Source organism: Salmo salar, chromosome 11, assembly GCF_965601325.2.
Source record: "Salmo salar chromosome 11, fSalSal1, whole genome shotgun sequence".
Taxonomy (NCBI): domain Eukaryota; kingdom Metazoa; phylum Chordata; class Actinopteri; order Salmoniformes; family Salmonidae; genus Salmo; species Salmo salar.
Window position 1 is genome coordinate 110,764,556 of NC_138301.1, and position 20,936 is coordinate 110,785,491.

Below are 20,936 nucleotides of genomic sequence, written 5' to 3' on the forward strand. Positions count from 1 at the left end.
TATATATACACACACACGCACACACATATATACACACACACATATATACAGACATATACACACACACACGTATATACACGCACATATATATACACACAAACACACACACACAAATACACACACACATATACACACATATATATACACGCATATACACACAAACATATACAGTACAAACAGACATATATACATACATATACACAAACACACATTTGGTTGGAGTGGCTGGAGCAGATATTACCGAGATGAATCTACTTTCTGTTCCTCCAATGTCTCTCCTAAAGAATTAGAACGTTGTTGAAAAGATAATTATAGGGTCATTTCATCCACAAATAATACGTGTGAATGTGTTGGATTTAGTAACTTACATTGGCTTTCAGTAGGATAGCTATGTAATAAGGGGTCATTTTCATTTTTATGTCAAATAAAATATGATATGGTTCATTATATAATTGAACGAGCAAGGTTTAAAATGTGAATTTAGTTTGTTTCTCTCTCTAATCACAATTCTTACATTAAACTTAAACAACATGTATGGTTCTATAGAGGATTAGACAGGTGATTGTTATGTGACAGTGTTTTTAGGCAGGTGCCGATGGGGACAGACAGAGGGCTATTTTTATCTCCACTCCATGTCTGCCATGATTGGATTATCACCACACACGATGAATGATCATCCCATTGGAGAAAATAAACCCATACATACAGTATTTGTCATCATACCTTTATATTTCACAGGATATTGGGCCTTTTGGGGAATGGACAGCGTTTGAGGGATAGTGGATTGTGGGATCTGCTGGAGAAGGCATCTTGCAATGCTCCGGCAGCTTTACCAGATTCACAGTTCACTGCATGAGTGGGCATCAACCTATCTGACAACCCCAGTCCTCACAGAAGCCAAGTTCCCCTCCCCTCCGCATGGAGCCTGGCTGCTGTGGTTCCTGCTGGCATCCCTAAGTGTGCCCTGTGCAGCTAGATCTACTTCTACTGTGTTCAAGGTAGGGGTGGTAGGACCGTGGAAATGTGACCCTCTGTTTGCTAAGGCACTGCCCCAGACGGCAGCGCAGCTAGCTGTGGAGAGGATCAACAATGACCCCTCACTGTCCCTGGGCACCACCTTCGAGTACGTCATCATTGACGAGGACTGCCAGACATCCATGGCACTCAAGGGTTTCTTAGGTCACTACTCACGGGCTAATGCCTTCCTGGGCCCTGTCAACCCTGGCTACTGTGATGCAGCGTCTTTACTGGCCAACAACTGGAACAAGGCCCTGTTCTCTTGGACCTGTGTGAACTACGAGCTGGACGACCGAAGTAGGCACCTTACTTTCGCCCGCACGGTGCCCTCGCCCACCTGGGTGCTGCTCAGCCTGGTGAGACACTTCCGCTGGGCACACATAGGGATCATCTCCTCGGCTGAGGATGTGTGGGTGGACACAGGCAGCAAGGTCGCTGACGCTCTGCGGAGCTACGGCCTCCCTGTCACCACCGTGGTCTCCACAGACAAGGACCCTGCCAGCATACGACAGGCTCTGACTAGGGTCAAGAGGGCAGAAAACATCCGCAGTGAGTCCTGTTTATCATGCAGGTTTTTCTTTCTATACAACTACTATGTGTCTACCACTAACTGCTATTACTACAGTGCTGTCAGTACCAGAGCCAGTTTCATTAATTAGACAACTACTAACGTATCACAACTACTTCTACTACTACTACTGCTACTGCTTCTACTAGTATTACTACTGCTACTGCTACTGCTGCTACTACTACTAGTATTACTACTGCTACTGCAATTACTATTACTAGTATTACTACTGCTACTACTACTAATACTACTGCTACTACTACCAATACTACTAGTATTACTACTGCTACTACTACTAATAGCACTGCTACTACTACTACTACTACTACTACTAGTATTACTACTGCTACTAGTATTACTACTGCTACTACTACTACTACTAATACTACTACTACTAATGCTACTACTACTAATACTGCTATTTTTATAATGTAACCTTTATTTAACTAGGCAAGTCAAATTCTTATTTACAATGACGGCCTACACCGGCCAAACCCGGACAATGCTGGGCCAATTGTGCACCGTCCTATGGGACTCCCAATCATGGCTGGTTGTGATACAGCCTGGAATCGAAACAGGGTGTTTGTAGTGACGCCGCAAGCACTGAGATGCAGTGCCTTAGACCGCTGCGCCACTCAGGAGCCCGAGAGATACTATTAATACTACTGGTACTACTACTACTATTACTTCTACTGCTATTACTACTAATACTACTATTACAACTACTGCTACTACCACTACTACTGCTACTACTACCACTACTACTGCTACTACTGCTAATACTGCTACTACTACTACTACTGCTGTTACTACTGCTTCTGCTACTACTGCTACTACTGCTACTGCTGCTACTACTACTACTGCTACCGCTACTACTGCTACTGCTACTACTACTGCTGCTGCTACTACTGCTTATACTGCTACTACTGCTACTACTGCTACTACTACTGCTGCTACTACTGCTACTGCTGCTACTGCTGCTACTACTACTGCTGCTACTACTGCTACTGCTGCTGCTGCTGCTACTGCTACTACTATTGCTGCTACTGCTGCTAATACTGCTACTACTGCTGCTGCTACTGCCACTGCTGCTGCTGCTGCTACTACTGCTACTACTATTATTATGACTAGTGCTACTGGTACTACTACTACTACTACTACTATTACTACTACTGCTATTACTATTACAACTACTACTACTACCACTACTGCTGCTGCTACTACTACTACTACTACTGCTACTACTACTACTATTACTACTATTACTATTACTGCTACTACTACTACTGCTATTACTACTATCAGTATTACTACTACTACTATTATTATTACTGCTACTACTACTACTGCTATTACTACTATCAGTATTCATCTACTACTACTATTACTACTATTACTATTACAACTACTACTACTATTACTACTAGTACTACTATCAGTATTACTACTACTACTACTATTACTACTATTACCATTACTGCTACTACTACTATTACTACTACTACTATTACCCCTATTACTATTACTACTACTATTACTATTACGATTACTACTATTACTACTATTACTATTACTACTATTACTACTACTACTATTACTACTATTACTACTACTACTATTACTACTATTATTACTATTACTACAATTACCATTACTGCTACTACTACTACTACTACTACTACTACTAACCTCATGTCTCATTGTCATTTGTGTTTACCATAATCAGTGGTGATCCTCTGCATGCACTCTGTGCTGATTGGAGGACACATCCAGAGGTTGCTGTTGGAGACTGCTCTGGACATGCACCTGACGGACGGTTCCCTGGTGTTCATCCCCTACGACACACTGCTCTACAGCCTGCCCTACAGGGATGTCCGCTACCCAGCCCTCATCAACAACGGCAAGCTGCGAAGAGCATACGATGCTGTCCTGACCGTCACCATGGACTCAGAGGAGAACTCATTCTACAAGGCCTACCAGAAGACTGTGAATGTTGGGGGGGTTCCCAGACACATTAAGCTCCACCAGGTACAGCTGAATGAGCTGAGGACAACTGGGGATTTCATGCATAGGCATAGTTTTGGGCTAAATCCTATCAGGCCATTATAGTGTCCATAGTTTTGGGCTAAATCCTATCAGGCCATTATAGTGTCCATAGTTTTGGGCTGAATCCTATCAGGCCATTATAGTGTCCATGGTTTTGGGCTGAATCCTATCAGGCCATTATAGTGCCCATGGTTTTGGGCTAAATCCTATCAGGCCATTACAGTGTCCATGGTTTTGGGCTAAATCCCATCAGGCCATTACAGTGTCCATGGTTTTGGGCTAAATCCCATCAGGCCATTACAGTGTCCATGGTTTTGGGCTAAATCCTATCAGGCCATTATAGTGTCCATAGTTTTGGGCTAAATCCTATCAGGCCATTATAGTGTCCATAGTTTTGGGCTGAATCCTATCAGGCCATTATAGTGTCCATGGTTTTGGGCTGAATCCTATCAGGCCATTATAGTGTCCATGGTTTTGGGCTAAATCCTATCAGGCCATTACAGTGTCCATGGTTTTGGGCTAAATCCCATCAGGCCATTACAGTGTCCATGGTTTTGGGCTAAATCCCATCAGGCCATTACAGTGTCCATGGTTTTGGGCTAAATCCTATCAGGCCATTATAGTGTCCATAGTTTTGGGCTGAATCCTATCAGGCCATTATAGTGTCCATGGTTTTGGGCTAAATCCCATCAGGCCATTACAGTGTCCATGGTTTTGGGCTAAATCCTATCAGGCCATTATAGTGTCCATGGTTTTGGGCTGAATCCTATCAGGCCATTATAGTGTCCATGGTTTCGTATATTTGCATTTGTGTAACACGAATATCTCATGGACAGACTACGTAAACATATCTGACTAAATATCGATATGTTCTTATTTCAATTTCTTCCAGATTTCTCCTCTGTTTGGTACCATCTACAGCTCGATCCTCTTCATGGCTAACGCTCTGCAGAATGTTCGTGATGCTGGGGAGTGGAGGTCTGGAGCCAACCTGGTGCGCCACTCCAGGAACATGGCTTTCTATGGTTTCAGCCAGCGTGTCCGCACCAATGGCTCCGGGGCCAGCTTGTTGAAGTATGTGGTGCTGGACACAGATGGGCAGTCCTGGCCTCTGCTGCCCACCCACTGTGTGGACCTGGAGGCTGGGATGGTGATGTCTCTAGGCCGCAGCATCCACTTCCCAGGGGGGGTCCAGCCCAGCCCAGACTCTAGCTGCTGGTTCATTCCAGGCACCTTATGCACAGGAGGTGAGAACACAGCAAATTATACTAAATGACAAATGAGGGTAGGGGGGCTAAATGCAGACAGATGAAAACACACACTCACACACTGCACTTACGCACGCTCACACGCAGGCAGAGACGCATGTGCACACACACACCAGCAAACAGGAGGGGAACAGTTACCATCTGTTCATAAAGAGGACATCTTTCTCTAGAGGAAAGTGGAACAGAGAATTAGATCAGGGTGTGGTGTTATGTTGACATAGTGTGTGGTAAGCTAGGGATCTTTTTAAATCAGGTGTGATTCATTATATGATGTTGTACTATGATATGCTTTGTTTTAGGAGGAGTGGATCCATTCCATCTAATCATAGTCTTCCTGTGTATCCTTCTGACCAGTATCTTCTCAAGTGGACTCTACTACTGTATAAGGTATTCTATTTAAACAATGAGGCCCGAGGGGGTGTGCACGGCTAAGGGGCTGTTCTTATGCATGACGCAATGCGGCGTGACTGGATACAGCCCTAAGCCGTGGTATATTGGCCATATACCACAAACCCCTGAGGTGCCTTATGCTAATATAAACTGGTTACCAACATAACTATTAGAGTAAAAAAATTAATGTTTTGTCATACCAGTGGTATACCACAGATTTCAGCCAATCAGCATTCAGGGCTCAAACCACCCAGTTTATAATACTGTACAGTACTTTCCACATATTCTTGTTTGCTATTTTCTACATTTGTATGACTCAACAGCTGGTAATAGCAGCAACATTTCTCAATATGTCTTCACAGACCTTTAGGTACCTTCTGAACTACTGCTGATGTCACTCCTCCTTCACCCTTCCTCAATCCTCCCTCACCCCTCCCTCTCCCTCCCCTCCTCCCCCCTCCCTCTACACTCCTCTTTCCACCTTTCACTTTTAGGAGGCGTATCAACCAGATCAGTTTAGTCAGAGGTCCTGGCAAGATCATGCTAACCCTGGAAGATGTGATCTTCATCAACCCCTCACTCAGTAATAAGGTCAGATCCCCTAACTGACAGTGTCTGGAAGATCCAATGGGGTCATATTTAAGTTCCCACAATAATGATTGATATACAGCATGTTGCCTTAAGTATGTGGACACACCTTCAAATTAGTGGATTTGGCTATTTCAGCCACTGCCGCTGCCATTGGACTCTGGAGCAGTGGAAACGTGTTCTCTGGAGTGATGAATCACGCATCACCATCTGGCAGTATGACGGACGAATCTGGGTTTGGTGGATGCCAGGAGAACGCTACCTGCCTGTAACGGCCGTCGGGAGAGAGAGTAGACCAAGGCGCAGCGGAGTTAGTGTTCATCATAGTTATTTAAGTAACGTAAGAACACGATACAAAAAACAAGAAAACCGACAGCCAAAACAGTCCTGTCAGGTGCGAAACGAAACAATTACCCACAAAACCCCAACGGAAAAACAGGCACTTATGTGTGACTCCCAATCAGCAACAACCAACAAAAGCTGTGCCTGATTGGAAGCCACACGGCCAAAATCAATGAAACAGACAACATAGAAAATGAACATAGAACGCCCACCCAATGTAACACCCTGGCCTAACCAAAATAAAGAACAAAAACACCTCTCTATGGCCATCTTAACACTACAGCATACAATAACATTCTAGACGATTCTGTGCCTCCAACTTTATGGCAAAAGCTTGGGGAAGGCCCTTTCCTATTTCAGCATGACAATGCACCTGTGCACAAAGTGAGGTCCATACAGAAATCAAGATCAGTGTGGAAGAACTTGAGTGCCCTGCACAGGGCCCTGATCTCAACCCCATAGAACACCTTTGGGATGAATTAGAACACCGACTGCGTGCCAGGCCTAATTTCCCAACATCAGTGCCCGACCTCTCTAACGCTCTTGTGAATGGAAGCAAGTTCAGCAATGTTCCAACATCTAGTGGAAAGGCTTCCCAGAAGAGTGTTGGCTGTTATAGAGGAAAAGGGGGGAACAACTCCATATTAATGCCCATGATTTTGGAATGAGATGTTCAACGAGCAGGTGTCCACATACTTTTGATTGGACAACACATGCAATTGAAAATATCTATATTTTTTATTTGATGTCTTTGCAGCATGACAAGTGCTTTTGTCAATAACCTATGTTTTTCTCTCCATGTTTCAGAAGCTAAGTTTAGATGAGAGCAAAGTGGGTGATATGAGTAGGAAACCCTCAGATACGGATCGTCAGAGCCTCTCTACTCCCTTCTCTGACTCCACCGTCACCCCGGCAACCTATGCAAACTCCAACATAGCCATCTTTGAGGTAACGGGGGCAGGAGGCTCTCTTCTAAGAACGGTTCAGGGAGTTCTGAGGCTTGTCTGAAAGTTGATTCAGAACTATCAAACACATACCTTTTTACAGGGAGACTGGGCTTGGATGAAAAGACTCCCGTCTGGAAACTTTAAAGCCATAACTCCCCAGACCAGTGACGTCTTTGAGTTGGTGAGGTTCTACTGTCAAATATACTACCAGTTACGATGTAAGAAGATTTGATGATGAGAAATCCGTTTGACTATAACTAATGTATCTCCGTTGTCCATTAAAATGAGCCCATTGTCACGGCTCTGTTCTTTCAGATGAAGGACATACGACACGAGAACGTCAACCTCTTCTTGGGGTTTTTCCTTGACTGTGGTGTTTTCGGCATCATGACAGAGTATTGCTCACGTAGCAGCTTGCAGGACTTGCTAAGCAATACTGACGTTAAGCTGGACTGGATGTTTAAGACCTCCCTGTTATTGGACCTTATCAAGGTAACCACTAGTAGTGGGGTGTGGCCAAAATCCTCTCAGAGACATACAGTTACACTATTCCTATAGGAAGACCTGCAGCTGCCACAATGTGCTTTAAATCATTTTACATTACAGATTTGTTAGAGCTTAGGTCCCAAAGTTCATTTAATGCCCAACTCACTTTATACCTACAGCAGGCTACCTTTCTCTCTGACATGACACCAACACGACTTTTAACTGTCTTCCATAGGGCATGAAGTACCTCCACCACCGAGGTGTTTGTCACGGACGACTCAAGTCTCGGAACTGCGTAGTGGATGGCCGCTTTGTGCTCAAGCTCACAGACTACGGCTACAACAAGATTTTGATGGCACAAAGGTTCTCATACGAAGATCCCTCCGCAGAAGGTAGGTGTTAAGACCACTCAAATCAAATCAAATGTTATTTGTCACAGGCGCCGAATACAAAAGTGCTTACTTACAAGCCCTTAACCAACAATGCAGTTTTAAGAAAATACCCCCCAAAAATAAAACATAAAAAGTAAGAGATAAGAATAACAAATAATTGAAGAGCAGCAGTAAATAACAATAGTGGGGCTGTATACAGGGGGTACCGGTACAGAGTCAATGTGTCAATGTGCGGGGGCACCGGTGTCGAGGTATTGAAGATAATTATGTACATGTACAGAGCCTTGCAAAAGTATTCACCCCCTTGGCGTTTTTCCTATATTGTTTCATTACATCCTGTAATTTAAATGGATTTTTATGTGGATTTCATGTAATGGACATACACAAAATAGTCCAAATTGGTGAAGTGAAAAAAATTACTTTTCAAAAAATTTGAAACAATTTCAAACGGAAAAGTGGTGCATGCATACATATGTATTCACCCCCTTTACTATGAAGCCCCTAAATAAGATCTGTTGCAACCAATTACCTTCAGAAGTCACAGAACTAGTTAAATAAAGTCAATTTGTGTGCAATCTAAGTGGCACATCATCTGTCACATGATCTCAGTATATATACACCTGTTCTGAAAGGCCCCAGTGTCTGCAACACCACCAAGCAAGGGGCACCACCAAGAAAGCGGCACCATGAAGAGCAAGGAGCTCTCCAAACAGGTCAGGGACAATGTTGTGGAGAAGTACAGATCAGGTATGGGTTATAAAAAAATATCAAAAATGTTGAACATCCCACGGAGCACCATTAAATCTATTATTAAAAAATGGAAAGAATATGGCACCACAACAAACCTGCCAAGAGAGGGCTGCCCACCAAAACTCACAGACCAGGCAAGGAGGGCATTAATCAGAGAGGCAACAAAGGGACCAAAGATAACCCTGAAGGAGCTGCAAAGCTCCACAGTGGAGATTGGAGTATCTGTCCATAGGACCACTTTAAGCCGTACACTCCACAGTGCTGGGCTTTACGGAAGAGTGGGCAGAAAAAAGCCTGAAAATAAATTGCAAACACGTTTGGTGTTTGCCAAAAGGCATGTGGGAGAGCTTTTTGGCCATCAAGGAAAACGCTATGTCTGGCGCAAACCCAACACCTCTCATCACTCCGAGAACACCATCCCCACAGTGAAGCATGGTGGTGGCAGCATCATGCTGTGGGGATGTTTTTCATCGGCAGGGACTGGGAAACTGGTCAGAATTGAAGGAATGATGGATGGCGCTAAATACAGGGAAATTCTTGAGGGAAACCTGTTTCAGTCTTCCAAAGATTTGAGACTGGGATAGAGGCTCACCTTCCAGCAGGACAATGACCCTAAGCATACTGCTAAAGCAACACTCGAGTGGTTTAAGGGGAAACATTTAAATGTCTTGGAACGGCCTAGTCAATGCCCAGGCCTCAATCCAATTGAGAATCTGTGGTATGACTTAAAGATTGCTGTACACCAGCGGAACCCATCCAACTTGAAGGAGCTGGAGCAGTTTTGCCTTGAAGAATGAGTAAAAATCCCAGTAGCTAGATGTGCCAAGCTTATAGAGACAGGAGGCAACAAAATAGGAAAAATGCCAAGGGGGTGAATACTTTCGTAAGCCACTGTAGGTAGAGTTATTAAAGTGGTTATGCATAGATAATAACAGAGGGTAGCAGCAGCGTGTGTGGCGGGGGCAATGAAAATAGTCTGGGTATCCATTTAATTAGCTGTTCAGGAGTCTTATGTCTTGGGGGTAGAAGCTGTTTAGAAGCCTCTTGGACCTAGACTTGGTGCTCCTGTACCGCTTACCGTGCGGTAGCAGAGAGAACAGTCTATGAATAGGCTGGCTGGAGTCTTTGACAATTTTTGGGGCCTTCCTCTGACATCGCCTGGTATAGAGGTCCTGGGTGGCAAGAAGCTTGGCCCCGGTGATGTAGTGGGCCGTACGCACTACCCTCTGTAGTGCCTTGCGATCGGAGGCCGAGCAGTTGCCATACCAGCCAGTGATGCAACCTGTCAGGATGCTCTTGATGGTGCAGCTGTAAAACCTTTTGAGGATCTGAGGACCCATGCCAAATCTTTTCATCCTCCTGAGGGGGAATAGGTTTTGTCGTGCCCTCTTCCCGACTGTCTTGGTGTGCTTGGACCATGTTTGTTTGTTGATTATGTGGATGCCAAGGAACTTGAAGCTCTCAACCTACTCCACTACAGCCCCGTCGATGAGAATGGAGGCATAGTAGGTCTTCCTTTTCCTGTAGTCCACAATCATCTCCTTTGTCTTGATCACATTGAAGGAGAGGTTGTTGTCATTGCACCACACGGTCAGGTCTCTGACCTCCTCCATATAGGCTGTCTCATCATTGTCGGTGATCAGACCTACCACTGTTGTGTCATCAGCACTTAATGATGGTGTTGGAGTCGTGCCTGGCCGTGCAGTCATGAGTGAACAGGGAGAACAGGAGAGGTCTGAGCACGCACCCCTGAGGGGCCCCCGTGTTGAGGATCAGCGTGGCGGATGTGTTGTTACCTACCCTTACCACCTGGAGGCGGCCCGTCAGGAAGTCCAGGATCCAGTTTCAGAGGGAGGTGTGTAGTCCCAGGGTCCTTAGCTTATTGATGGGCTTTGAGGGCACTATGGTGGGCTTTGAAGGCACTATGGTGCTGTAGTCAATGAATAGCATTCTCACATAGGTGTTCCTTTTGTCCAGGTGGGAAAGGGCAGTGTGGAGTGCAATATAGATTGCATCATCTGTGGATCTGTTTGTGCGGTATGCAAATTGGAGTGGGTCTAGGGTTTCTGAGATAATGGTGTTGATGTGAGCCATGACCAGCCTTTCAAAGCACTTTATGGCTAAGGACGTGAGTGCTACGGGTCGGTAGTCATTTAAGCAGACTACCTTAGTGTTCATGGGCACAGGCACTATGGTGGTCTGCTTGAAACATGTTGGTATTACAGACTCAGACAGGGAGAGGTTGAAAATATCAGTGAAGACACTTGCCAGTTGGTCAGCACATTTTCGGATTACACGTCCTGGAAATCCGTCTGGCCCAGCGGCCTTGTGAATGTTGACCTGTTTAAAGGTCTTACTCACATCGGCTGCGGAGAGCGTGATCACACAGTCGTATGGAACAGCTGATGCTCTCATGCATGTTTCAGTGTTACTTGCCTCGAGGCGAGCATAGAAGTTATTTAGCTCGTCTGGTATATTCGTGTCACTGGGCAGCTCTCGGCTGTGCATCCCTTTGTAGTCTGTAATAGTTTGCAAGTTCTGCCACATCCGACGATTGTCAGAGCTGGTGTAGTACGATTCGATCTTATTCCTGTATTGACACTTTACCTGTTTGATGGTTCGTCGGAGGGCATAGCAGGATTTCTTATACACTTCCGTGTTAGAGTACTGCTCCTTGAAAGCGGCAGCTCTACCCTTTAGCTCAGTGTGAATGTTGACTGTAAGCCATGGCTTGTGGTTGGGGTATGTACGTACAGTCACTGTAGGGATGACGTCTTCGATGCACTTATTGATATAGCCAGTGACAGATGTGGTGTACTTCTCAATGTTATAGCAAGAATCCCAGGAAAATATTCCAGTCTGTGCTAGCAAAACAGTCCAATAGTTTAGCATCTGATTCATCTGACCACTTTTTTTATAGACCGTGTCACTGGTGCTTCCTGCTTAAATTTTTGCTTGTAAGCAGGAATCAGGAGGATAGAGTTATGGTCAGATTTGCCAAATGGAGGGTGAGGGAGAGCTTTGTACGCGTCTCTGTGTGTGGAGTAAATGTGGTATAGAATTTTTTTCCCTCTGGTTGCACATTAAACATGCTGATAGAAATTAGGTAAAACTGATTTAAGTTTCCCCGCATTAAAGTGCCCGGCCACTAGGAGCGCCGCCTCTGGATGAGCATTTTCCTGTTTGCTTATGGCGGAATACAGCTCATTGAGCGCGGTTTTAGTGCCAGCCTCGGTCTGTGGTGGTATGTAGACAGCTACGAAAAATACAGATGAAAACTCTCTAGGTAGATAGTGTGGTCTACAGCTTATCATGAGATACTCTACCTCAGGCGAGCAAAACCTTGAGACTTCCTTAGATATCGTGCACCAACTGTTGTTCACATAAATGCATAGGACCCCGCTCTGTGTCTTTCCAGAGGCTACTGTTCTGTCCTGCCTATAGAGTGTATAACCCGCAAGCTGTATGTTGGGATGGTGTTCTTCGGCTTTCAAGCCTTCCCCTTTTTCCCCCAAACATAACGATGGTCATTATGGCCAAACAGTTCTATTTTTGTTTCATCAGACCAGAGCACATTTCTCCAAAAAGTACAATCTTTGTCCCCATGTGCAGTTGCAAACCGTAGTCTGGCTTTTTTATGGCGGTTTTGGAGCAGTGGCTTCTTCCTTGCTGAGGGCCTTTCAGGTTATGTCGATATAGGACTCATTTTACTGTGGATATAGATAATTTTGTACCTATTTCCTCCAGCATCTTCACAAGGTCCTTTGCTGTTGTTCTGGGATTGATTTGCACTTTTCGCACCAAAGTACGTTCATCTCTAGAAGACAGAACGTGTCTCCTTCCTGAGCGGTATGACGGCTGCGTGGTCCCATGGTGTTTATACTTGCGTACTATTGTTTGTACAGGTGAACGTGGTACCTTCAGGCGTTTGGAAATTGCTCCCAAGGATGAGCCAGACTTGTGGAGGTCTAAAATTTTTTTCTGAGGTCTTGGCTGTGTAACGGCTGTCTGTGGAAGTAGACCAAGGTGCAGCGGAGTTAGTGTTCATCTTGAGTTTTAATTTACGAACGAACACGATACAACAAAACAAGAAAACCGACAGCCAAACAGTACTGTCAGGTGCAAGACACTAAACAGAAACAATCCCCCACAAAACCCAAAGGAAAAACAGGCTCCTTATGTGTGACTCCCAATCAGCAACAACGAACTACAGCTGTGCCTGATTGGGAGCCACACACGGCCCAAAACAAAGAAATACAAAAACATAGAAAAATGAACATAGAACGCCCACCCAATGTAACACCCTGGCCTAACCAAAATAAAGAACAAAAACCCCTCTCTATGGCCAGGGCGTTACAGGCTGATTTTTTTTGATTTTCCTATGATGTCAAGCAAAGAGGCAGAGAGTTTGAAATACATCCACAGGTGCACCTCCAATTTACTCAAATTATGTCAATTAACCTATCAGAAGCTTCTAAAGCCATGACATAATTTTCAGGAATTTTCCAAGCTGTTTAAAGGCACAGTCAACTTAGTGTATGTAAATCTGACCCACTGGAATTTTGATACAGTTAATTATAAGTTAAATAATCTGTCTGTAAACAATTGTTGGAAAAATTACTTGTGACATGCACAAAGTAGATGTCCTAACCGACTTGCCAAAACTATAGTTTGTTAGCAAGAAATCTGTGGAGTGGTTGAAAAACGGGTTTTAATGACTGCAACTTAAGTGTATGTAAACTTCCAACTTCAACTGTATATGTCTGTGTGTGTGTATGCGTGTGTGTGTGCGTGCCTACTTGCCTGTGTGGTTGTGCAGAGCTGCTGTGGACGGCCCCTGAGATCCTACGGGGCCCTCACCCAGGGCTGTGCGGCACCCAGCTAGGGGACGTCTACAGCTTCGCCATCATCATGCAGGAGGTGGTGCTGCGGGGACCTCCCTTCTGTATGCTGGACCTGTCTGCTGAAGGTGTAGATCACTCATCCATTCACGACCCCAAACACAATTTAAAACAACAAAGTAGAAGAGACAGTTTCAACGGTGTGGTTTAATAGGGTGTGTGGTTTAATAGGGGTGTGGTTTAACAGGGGTGGTTTAATAGGGGTGTGGTTTAATAGGGTGTGTGGTTTAATAGGGGTGTGGTTTAACAGGGGTGGTTTAATAGGGGTGTGGTTTAACAGGGGTGGTTTAATAGGGGTGTGGTTTAATAGGGTGTGGTTTAATAGGGTGTGTGGTTTAACAGGGGTGGTTTAATAGGGGTGTGGTTTAATAGGGTGTGGTTTAATAGGGTGTGTGGTTTAACAGGGGTGGTTTAATAGGGGGGTGGTTTAATAGGGGTGTGGTTTAATAGGGTGTGTGGTTTAACAGGGGTGGTTTAATAGGGGTGTGGTTTAATAGGGTGTGGTTTAATAGGGTGTGTGGTTTAACAGGGGTGGTTTAATAGGGGATGGGTGGGTGATTCAGGCTTCATTTGAATGCGTATATATAAATAACTTCTGTTGCATGCATGGTCCCAGTGCTGTCTGTTGGTCCTCCCTGTGGTTCAGGTGGTAGAGCATGGTGCTTGCAACACCAAGGTTGTGGGTTTGATTCCCCATGGGGAAAAAGTACAAAAATGCATGCACTAACTACTGTAAGTTGCTCAACGACTAAAATGTGCAAAAGAAAATGTCAGTAGTAGATACTGTAGCTTGGTCTTGGTGGGGTAACTCAGAGTGTCTGCTCCCGTCTGTCAGATGTCATCCAGAAGGTGAGGAATCCTCCACCACTGTGCCGCCCTGTGGTGTCACCAGACCACGCCCCCCTGGAGTGTATCCAGCTGATGAAACAGTGCTGGAACGAACAGGCAGATAGGCGGCCGCACTTCAATGACATCTTTGACCAGGTACTTTAGCCTGAGACATCAAACAGACCACTCACAATCAGTGTATTTTTTAAAATAAAAAAGACTAATATAAGGGAACCTTTTGTCTGTAAAAGTTTGACTGGGGGATATAAAAGCATCATTCGAGTTCACCTTTACGCCCCCCCGCCCATATCCCCATTCAATCCCAGTTTAAGAACATCAACAAAGGGAGGAAGACCAACATCATAGACTCCATGCTGCGGATGCTGGAGCAGTACTCCTCTAACCTGGAGGAGCTGATCAGAGAGAGGACTGAGGAGCTGGAGATAGAGAAACTGAAGACTGAGAAACTACTCACTCAGATGCTGCCTCCGTGAATAACAGACAATGACACATACACTCAAAGATACTGACTAGGATGTACAAATGTTTCTCCTCAAAGTATACAGTTTCCAAGGACGAGGGCCCTAAATGGTATTTCTTCTCTGTTTGCAGATCTGTTGCAGACGTCCTGAAGGTTGGCGGTACCGTGGAACCGGAGCATTTTGAAAATGTAACACTTTACTTCAGCGACATAGTAGGTTTTACCACAATCTCTGCCAACAGCGAGCCTATCGAAGTGGTGGACCTCCTCAATGACCTATATACTCTATTTGACGCCATCATTGGCAATCATGATGTATACAAGGTAAGCCTTTTGCTTAGTCTTGAATTAATGACTTAGTGTGTCTTCTTGTGCCCCTCAGTAACCTACTGAAGATATTTCTTCTTCGATGGTAGGTGGAGACAATAGGAGATGCATACATGGTGGCGTCCGGCCTACCTGTTCCCAATGGAAACCGTCATGCTGCAGAGATATCCAGCATGGCCCTGGACATCCTGAGTGCTGTTGGCACCTTCAAGATGAGACACATGCCGGATGTACCTGTTCGCATACGCATTGGACTGCACTCAGGTCAGGGCTCCATTTTAAAGACCCCCATATGAACAAAATGGAAGTACAAATCATTTTGAAATGAACGCCACATACCATACTGATGTGAAACATCATAAACAGTAAAACTGCCATGAACTTTCCAGTGCGTTTATATTTTTCTGACAGTGTTGATATGATATGTCTCCTAGGAACAGGCATGCCACCAGTGCTGTGTTTGTGTGTGTGAAGTGATGTAACTACTTAAGTAAAAATACTTTAAAGTACTGATTAAGTCATTTTGGGGGGGTATCTGTACTTTACTATTTATCTTTTTGACAACTTTTACTTCACTATATTCATAAAGAAAATAATGTATTTTTTACTCCATCCATTTTCCCTGACACCCAAACATACTCGTTACATTTTGAATGCTCAGCAGGACAGGACAATGGTCCAATTCATGTACTTATCAAAAGAACACGTGATCATCCCTACTGCCTCTGATCTGGTGGACTCACTAAACACAAATGCATCATTTGTAAATGATGTCTGAGTGTTGGAGTTTGCCCCAGCTATCCATAAAATTTAAAAACAAGAAAATGGTACCGTCTGCTTTGCTTAATGTAAGGAATTTGAAATGATTTATAATCTTACTTTTGATACTTAAGTATATTTTAGAAATTACATTTACTTTTGATATGTAAGTATATTTAAAACCAAATACTTTCACTCAAGTAGTATTTTCTTGTGTGACTTTCACTTTTACATGAGTAAATTTCTATTAAGGTATCTATACTTTTGTTCAAGTATCACAATTGGATACTTTTTCCACCACTGTGTGTGTGTGTGTGTGTGTGTGTGTGTGTGTGTGTGTGTGTGTGTGTGTGTGTGTGTGTGTGTGTGTGTGTGTGTGTGTGTGTGTGTGTATGTGTGTGTGTGTGTGTGTGTTTGTAGGCCCGTGTGTTGCTGGGGTGGTAGGCCTCACCATGCCCAGGTATTGTCTGTTTGGTGACACAGTCAACACTGCCTCCAGGATGGAATCCACAGGAATGCGTAAGACCTGCCACCAAAGAGACAAATATGGCTAAAAGATAAAGCAATTCTAGGCTGCGTTTTAGTAAGCGCTTTATACCAGAGTCCCAAAATAAGATTTTTCCTACCATATTGTTTGCAGCATACCGAATCCATTTGAGCCATAGCACAGCAAAGATCCTGGTGGATCTGAGAGAAGGCTACCAGGTTCAACTTCGTGGAAAGACAGAGCTCAAGGTCAGCTTTGTGCTCCCACTCTCTGGCATTTATATTACCCTCAAAGTAAATCATAAAATGAACAACTGAATACTGTTTTAGTGACTTATCTGTGATAATAATGACCTTGGATGTCTCATGTCTCCACAGGGGAAAGGAATGGAGGAGACCTACTGGCTGGTTGGAAGGGACAGTTTCACCAAACCGCTGCCTGTGCCACCTGAGCTTAAGTCAGGGTAAGGAAAGTCAAAGCTAAATCCTGTAAAGGGATGATTATCTTTGCTCCAAGTGACCATGATCCTGCAGGTATCAAACTACACTAAATGACCAAAATGTGTGGACACCTGCTCGCAGAACATCTCATTGCAAATTCATGGGCATTTATATGGAGTTGGTCCCCCCTTTGCTGCTATAATAGCCTTGACTCTTCTGGGAAGGCTTTCCACTAGATGTTGGGGACTTGCTTCCATTCAGCCACAACAGTGGAAGTGGAAGTGAAGTTGGGCATTGATGTTGGGCGATTAGGCCCGCATTCGGCGTTCCAATTCATCCCAAAGGTGTTCGATGGGGTTGAGGTCAGGGCTCTGTGCAGGCCAGTCAAGTTCTTCCACACCGATCTCAACAAACCATTTCTGTGAAGACCTCGCTTTGTGCATGAGGGCATTGTCATGCTGAAACAGGAAAGGGCCTTCCTCAAACTGCTGCCACAAAGTTGGAAGCACAGAATCGTCTAGAATGTCATTGTATGCTGTAGCATTAAGATTCCCCTTCACTGGAACTAAGGGGCATAGCCCGAACCATGAAAAACAACCCCAGACCATTATTCCTCCTCCACCAAACTTTACAGTTGGCACTATGCATCCTGGCATCCACCTAACCCAGATTCGTCCGTCGGACTGCCAGATGGTGAAGCATGATTCATCACTCCAGAGAATGCTTTTCCACTGCTCCAGAGTCCAATAACAGCGAGCTTTACACCACTCCAGCCGACGCTTGGCATTGCGCATGGTGATCTGAGGCTTGTATGCGGCTGCTCGGCCATGGAAACCAATTTCCTGAAGCTTCCGATTAACAGTTATTGTGCTGACGTTGCTTCCAGAAGCAGTTTGGATCTTGGTAGTGAGTGTTGCAACCAAGGACAGACGATTTTTACGAGCTGCGCGCTTCAGCACTTGGTGGTCCTATTTTGTGAGCTTGTTTGTCTGACTACTTCACGGCTGAGCCGTTGTTGCTCCTAGACGTTTCCACTTCACAATAACAGCACTTACAGTTGCCCGGGGCAGCTCAAGCAGGGAATAAATGTGATGAACTGACTTGTTGGAAAGGTTGCATCCTATGATGGTGTCACGTTGAAAGTCCCTGAGCTCTTCAGTAAGGCCATTCTACTGCCAATGTTTGTCTATGGAGATTGCATGGCTGTGTGCTTGATTTTATACAGCTGTCAGTAACGGGTGTGGCTGAAACAGCCTAATCTACTAATTTAAAGGGTATGTTCACATACTTTTGTATATATAGTGTATGTATCATGAACTGATTTGTATACAAACTGCACTTTACCAGCAGATCAAAAATAGTTACAAAGGCTGTGTTAAAACAGGCAGCCCAATTCTGATATTTTGTTTCACTAATTGGTCTTTTGACCAATCAGATCAGTTCTGAAAAAGAGCTGATGTTAAAAGATCTGATGTGATTGGTCAAAAGTCCAATAAGTGGAAAAAAGATCAGAATTGGGCCGCCTGTGTAAATGCAGCCTCTGACAATGTAAAGTGGATACATGCAGCGCATTATGAGCAGGGTTGGCCAGCTCTGGTCTTGAGTTCCCATGTGTGGCATTTGCTTTACCTCTCCAATGTATGTTTCAGGCAAATGGCTCATGGCTTGCAGATGGAAGAGATCAACCGACACAAGCGGAAGAAAGCGGAACAACAACAACTTGCCAAGAAGAATAAATGATGTAGAGTTCTGCATGAAAAATGTATAGCATTACAAGGTGTTCATGACTAGAGTAGTATCTCAGTGGGATACTCAGTACTTACACTGATTGCCTTTTTACTCTTCCTGGATTTTTTCTGCTGAGGATCTTGCTAACAGCTGACTAACATTGTGTTCTTTCAAACTTAAACGGAGCGCAAGTGGGACTCTCTCTTCAGCAATGACAGTTCAATGGGAAAAAGGCCACAGGCTTTATGAACTGATGTCCCACATCCTTCTTGCTGTTTTTCAGAACGAAGACAGCGAAGGAGTTAAAGCATCTCCTGCAGAAAGCGGTGAGGAGGCTCTTTACTGTGCGGACAGTGACTCTGACTCTGGCAGCAGGTTTGGACGAGGACAATGTGATGATGCATCATCACTGAAATGGTTCTTTGCAAGAAACACCTCTAGTGAAACCTGGATACTCTCTCTCCACGTGTGTTTGCCATTTTGACAATCAAGGACTTTTTTTCCCAGCCATGGCTCGATACTCTTCCTATAGAAATGAGAGTTTGAAAAGTCATTGCCACAGACCATAGCATGTTGTGCATGAGCAGGAAAGGGACAAAGGTATATGTAAAGCTATGAGCCGCTACTAAGCAATGGAAGTTTTTAGAAATAGACAATGCCTCATTAGGACATGGTGAGTTGGCATTACCGTACACCATACAGTTGGCATCAGTGGACATAATACTACATCACAATATACTGTAGAGATTATTCTACAATCTTCATAAGAAGCCCTTCAAAGAGGAAGTTGTCTCTGGAGAAGGAGCTATAAATAGCACATGGGAATTCGTCACTGAGCCGTAAAGGTATCACATTTTCTCACCTGCCCCTCACCCCAGTTGTCCGTTTCTTCAAGCAGACAGCAAGTAGAAGATAAGTCACTGGTACAGGAGGAAGAAAACACTCTCTACAGTGATTCTCAGTGAAAAGAAAAACAATGTTTTGACCCAGTTGCATGATTTAGCATACAATCTCTTATTCATCTTGAGAGCATGTGTTCTTCTCCTGTGCTCAAATAAACAAACAAACAAACAAACGTGGGGCAAATATCTAATAACATACAAGAGTTATATAAGGGTTGTACATGTCTATAGTATTTATTTACCTGTTCATCTGTAAATATGATAGAGTATTGCAACGAGAAACTGAATCTATGTTTCATGAACCTACTATGCAGTTGTAGCTGTCTCTAGCCGATCCTACTGAGCCGTCTGAAATGCTTCTCTATAGGTTGTTCATTTGAGATGAGAAAACAGTGGTTTTACCTATCATCACCATCTGCATCTCAATAAATGGAATTTGAATTGCCAATGGTTGGTTTTGTCACACAGTGCTTGAGATGGTGGGCCCTGCAAGTACAATATCTGGTGATGCAACAATGCAATAAAAGGCTGTGTAGAGGAATAAATAAAACATGTATCAAATGTACGTCTTTGTTTTGCATCAATTGGCCAGTGGGCAAAGTGACATTCTACAGTATCAGAAACTGATCCCAGTGTTTTTCATCTGAACTCCAGCAGGCTCTACGTTACCCCTCCAAGGCTGAAAGTATAGGTACACCATATGGAGAACGGAATGAGGCCATGAGGCATATAGATAATCCTACACATAGGCTATCCACATTAAGAAGGGCATAATGGATTAACATTTGCATTAAATCCTTTCATCAGTGAGTGAGACAGAATATAGTGTCAACTCTACGCTGTATCTAGCACTGTCCCTTGACATTATAAAGCAGATTTGTTGCAAAATATAAACTGGGTGGTTAAAACCCTGAATGCTGATTGGCTGACAGCCGTGGTATATCAGACCGTATACCATGGGTATGACATAACATTTATTTTTACTTCTCTAATAACGTTGGTAACCAGTTTATAATAGCAATAAGGCACCTCAGGGGTTTGTGGTACATGTAGTGGTGGTTCTATACCATTTCAACTGGGGGGGGCCAAGCTGGGGCCAGTTGTACTGTTAGAGGGGCCAGTTACATTAGATGTTATTGTTGTCATATCGTTTTCTTCACTGCATTGCAGGCATTAGCAGGCAAAAGACCATGTCCATAATCATCATCATTGCCACTGTCTAATAATGGATGTAAAAAAAGAACGATAGCAAAAATTTGTTATGTAAAAATTATTTCATACTCCACATT

At 44.0% G+C, this 20,936-nt stretch overlaps 1 protein-coding gene across 1 annotated transcript; it reads left to right on the forward strand.

Moving 5' to 3' along the window:
- Positions 1–744: 744 nt before the first annotated feature.
- On the forward strand, positions 745–20,212 carry LOC106563675 (guanylyl cyclase 2). Its single transcript, XM_082958266.1, has 18 exons — positions 745–1,566; positions 3,312–3,613; positions 4,524–4,878; positions 5,202–5,286; positions 5,784–5,880; positions 7,027–7,167; positions 7,267–7,347; positions 7,482–7,658; positions 7,888–8,044; positions 13,614–13,763; positions 14,531–14,679; positions 14,850–15,013; positions 15,136–15,328; positions 15,421–15,595; positions 16,511–16,609; positions 16,731–16,825; positions 16,955–17,040; positions 18,667–20,212. Exons 1-18 carry the CDS (start codon positions 816–818, stop codon positions 18,755–18,757), a joined length of 3,348 nt encoding a protein of 1,115 aa, XP_082814392.1. The 5' UTR covers positions 745–815; the 3' UTR covers positions 18,758–20,212.
- Positions 20,213–20,936: the final 724 nt, after the last annotated feature.

What these genes read in the sequence shown, in the direction of transcription:
- LOC106563675 (XM_082958266.1), top strand. Translation starts at nt 816, where the DNA reads ATGCTCCGGCAGCTTTACCAGATTCACAGTTCACTGCATGAGTGGGCA. An exon ending in CGAAGATCCCTCCGCAGAAG is followed by an intron (nt 8,045 to 13,613) that starts GTAGGTGTTAAG and finishes GTGGTTGTGCAG; the next exon opens with AGCTGCTGTGGACGGCCCCT. An exon ending in CTCACTCAGATGCTGCCTCC is followed by an intron (nt 15,014 to 15,135) that starts GTGAATAACAGA and finishes CTCTGTTTGCAG; the next exon opens with ATCTGTTGCAGACGTCCTGA.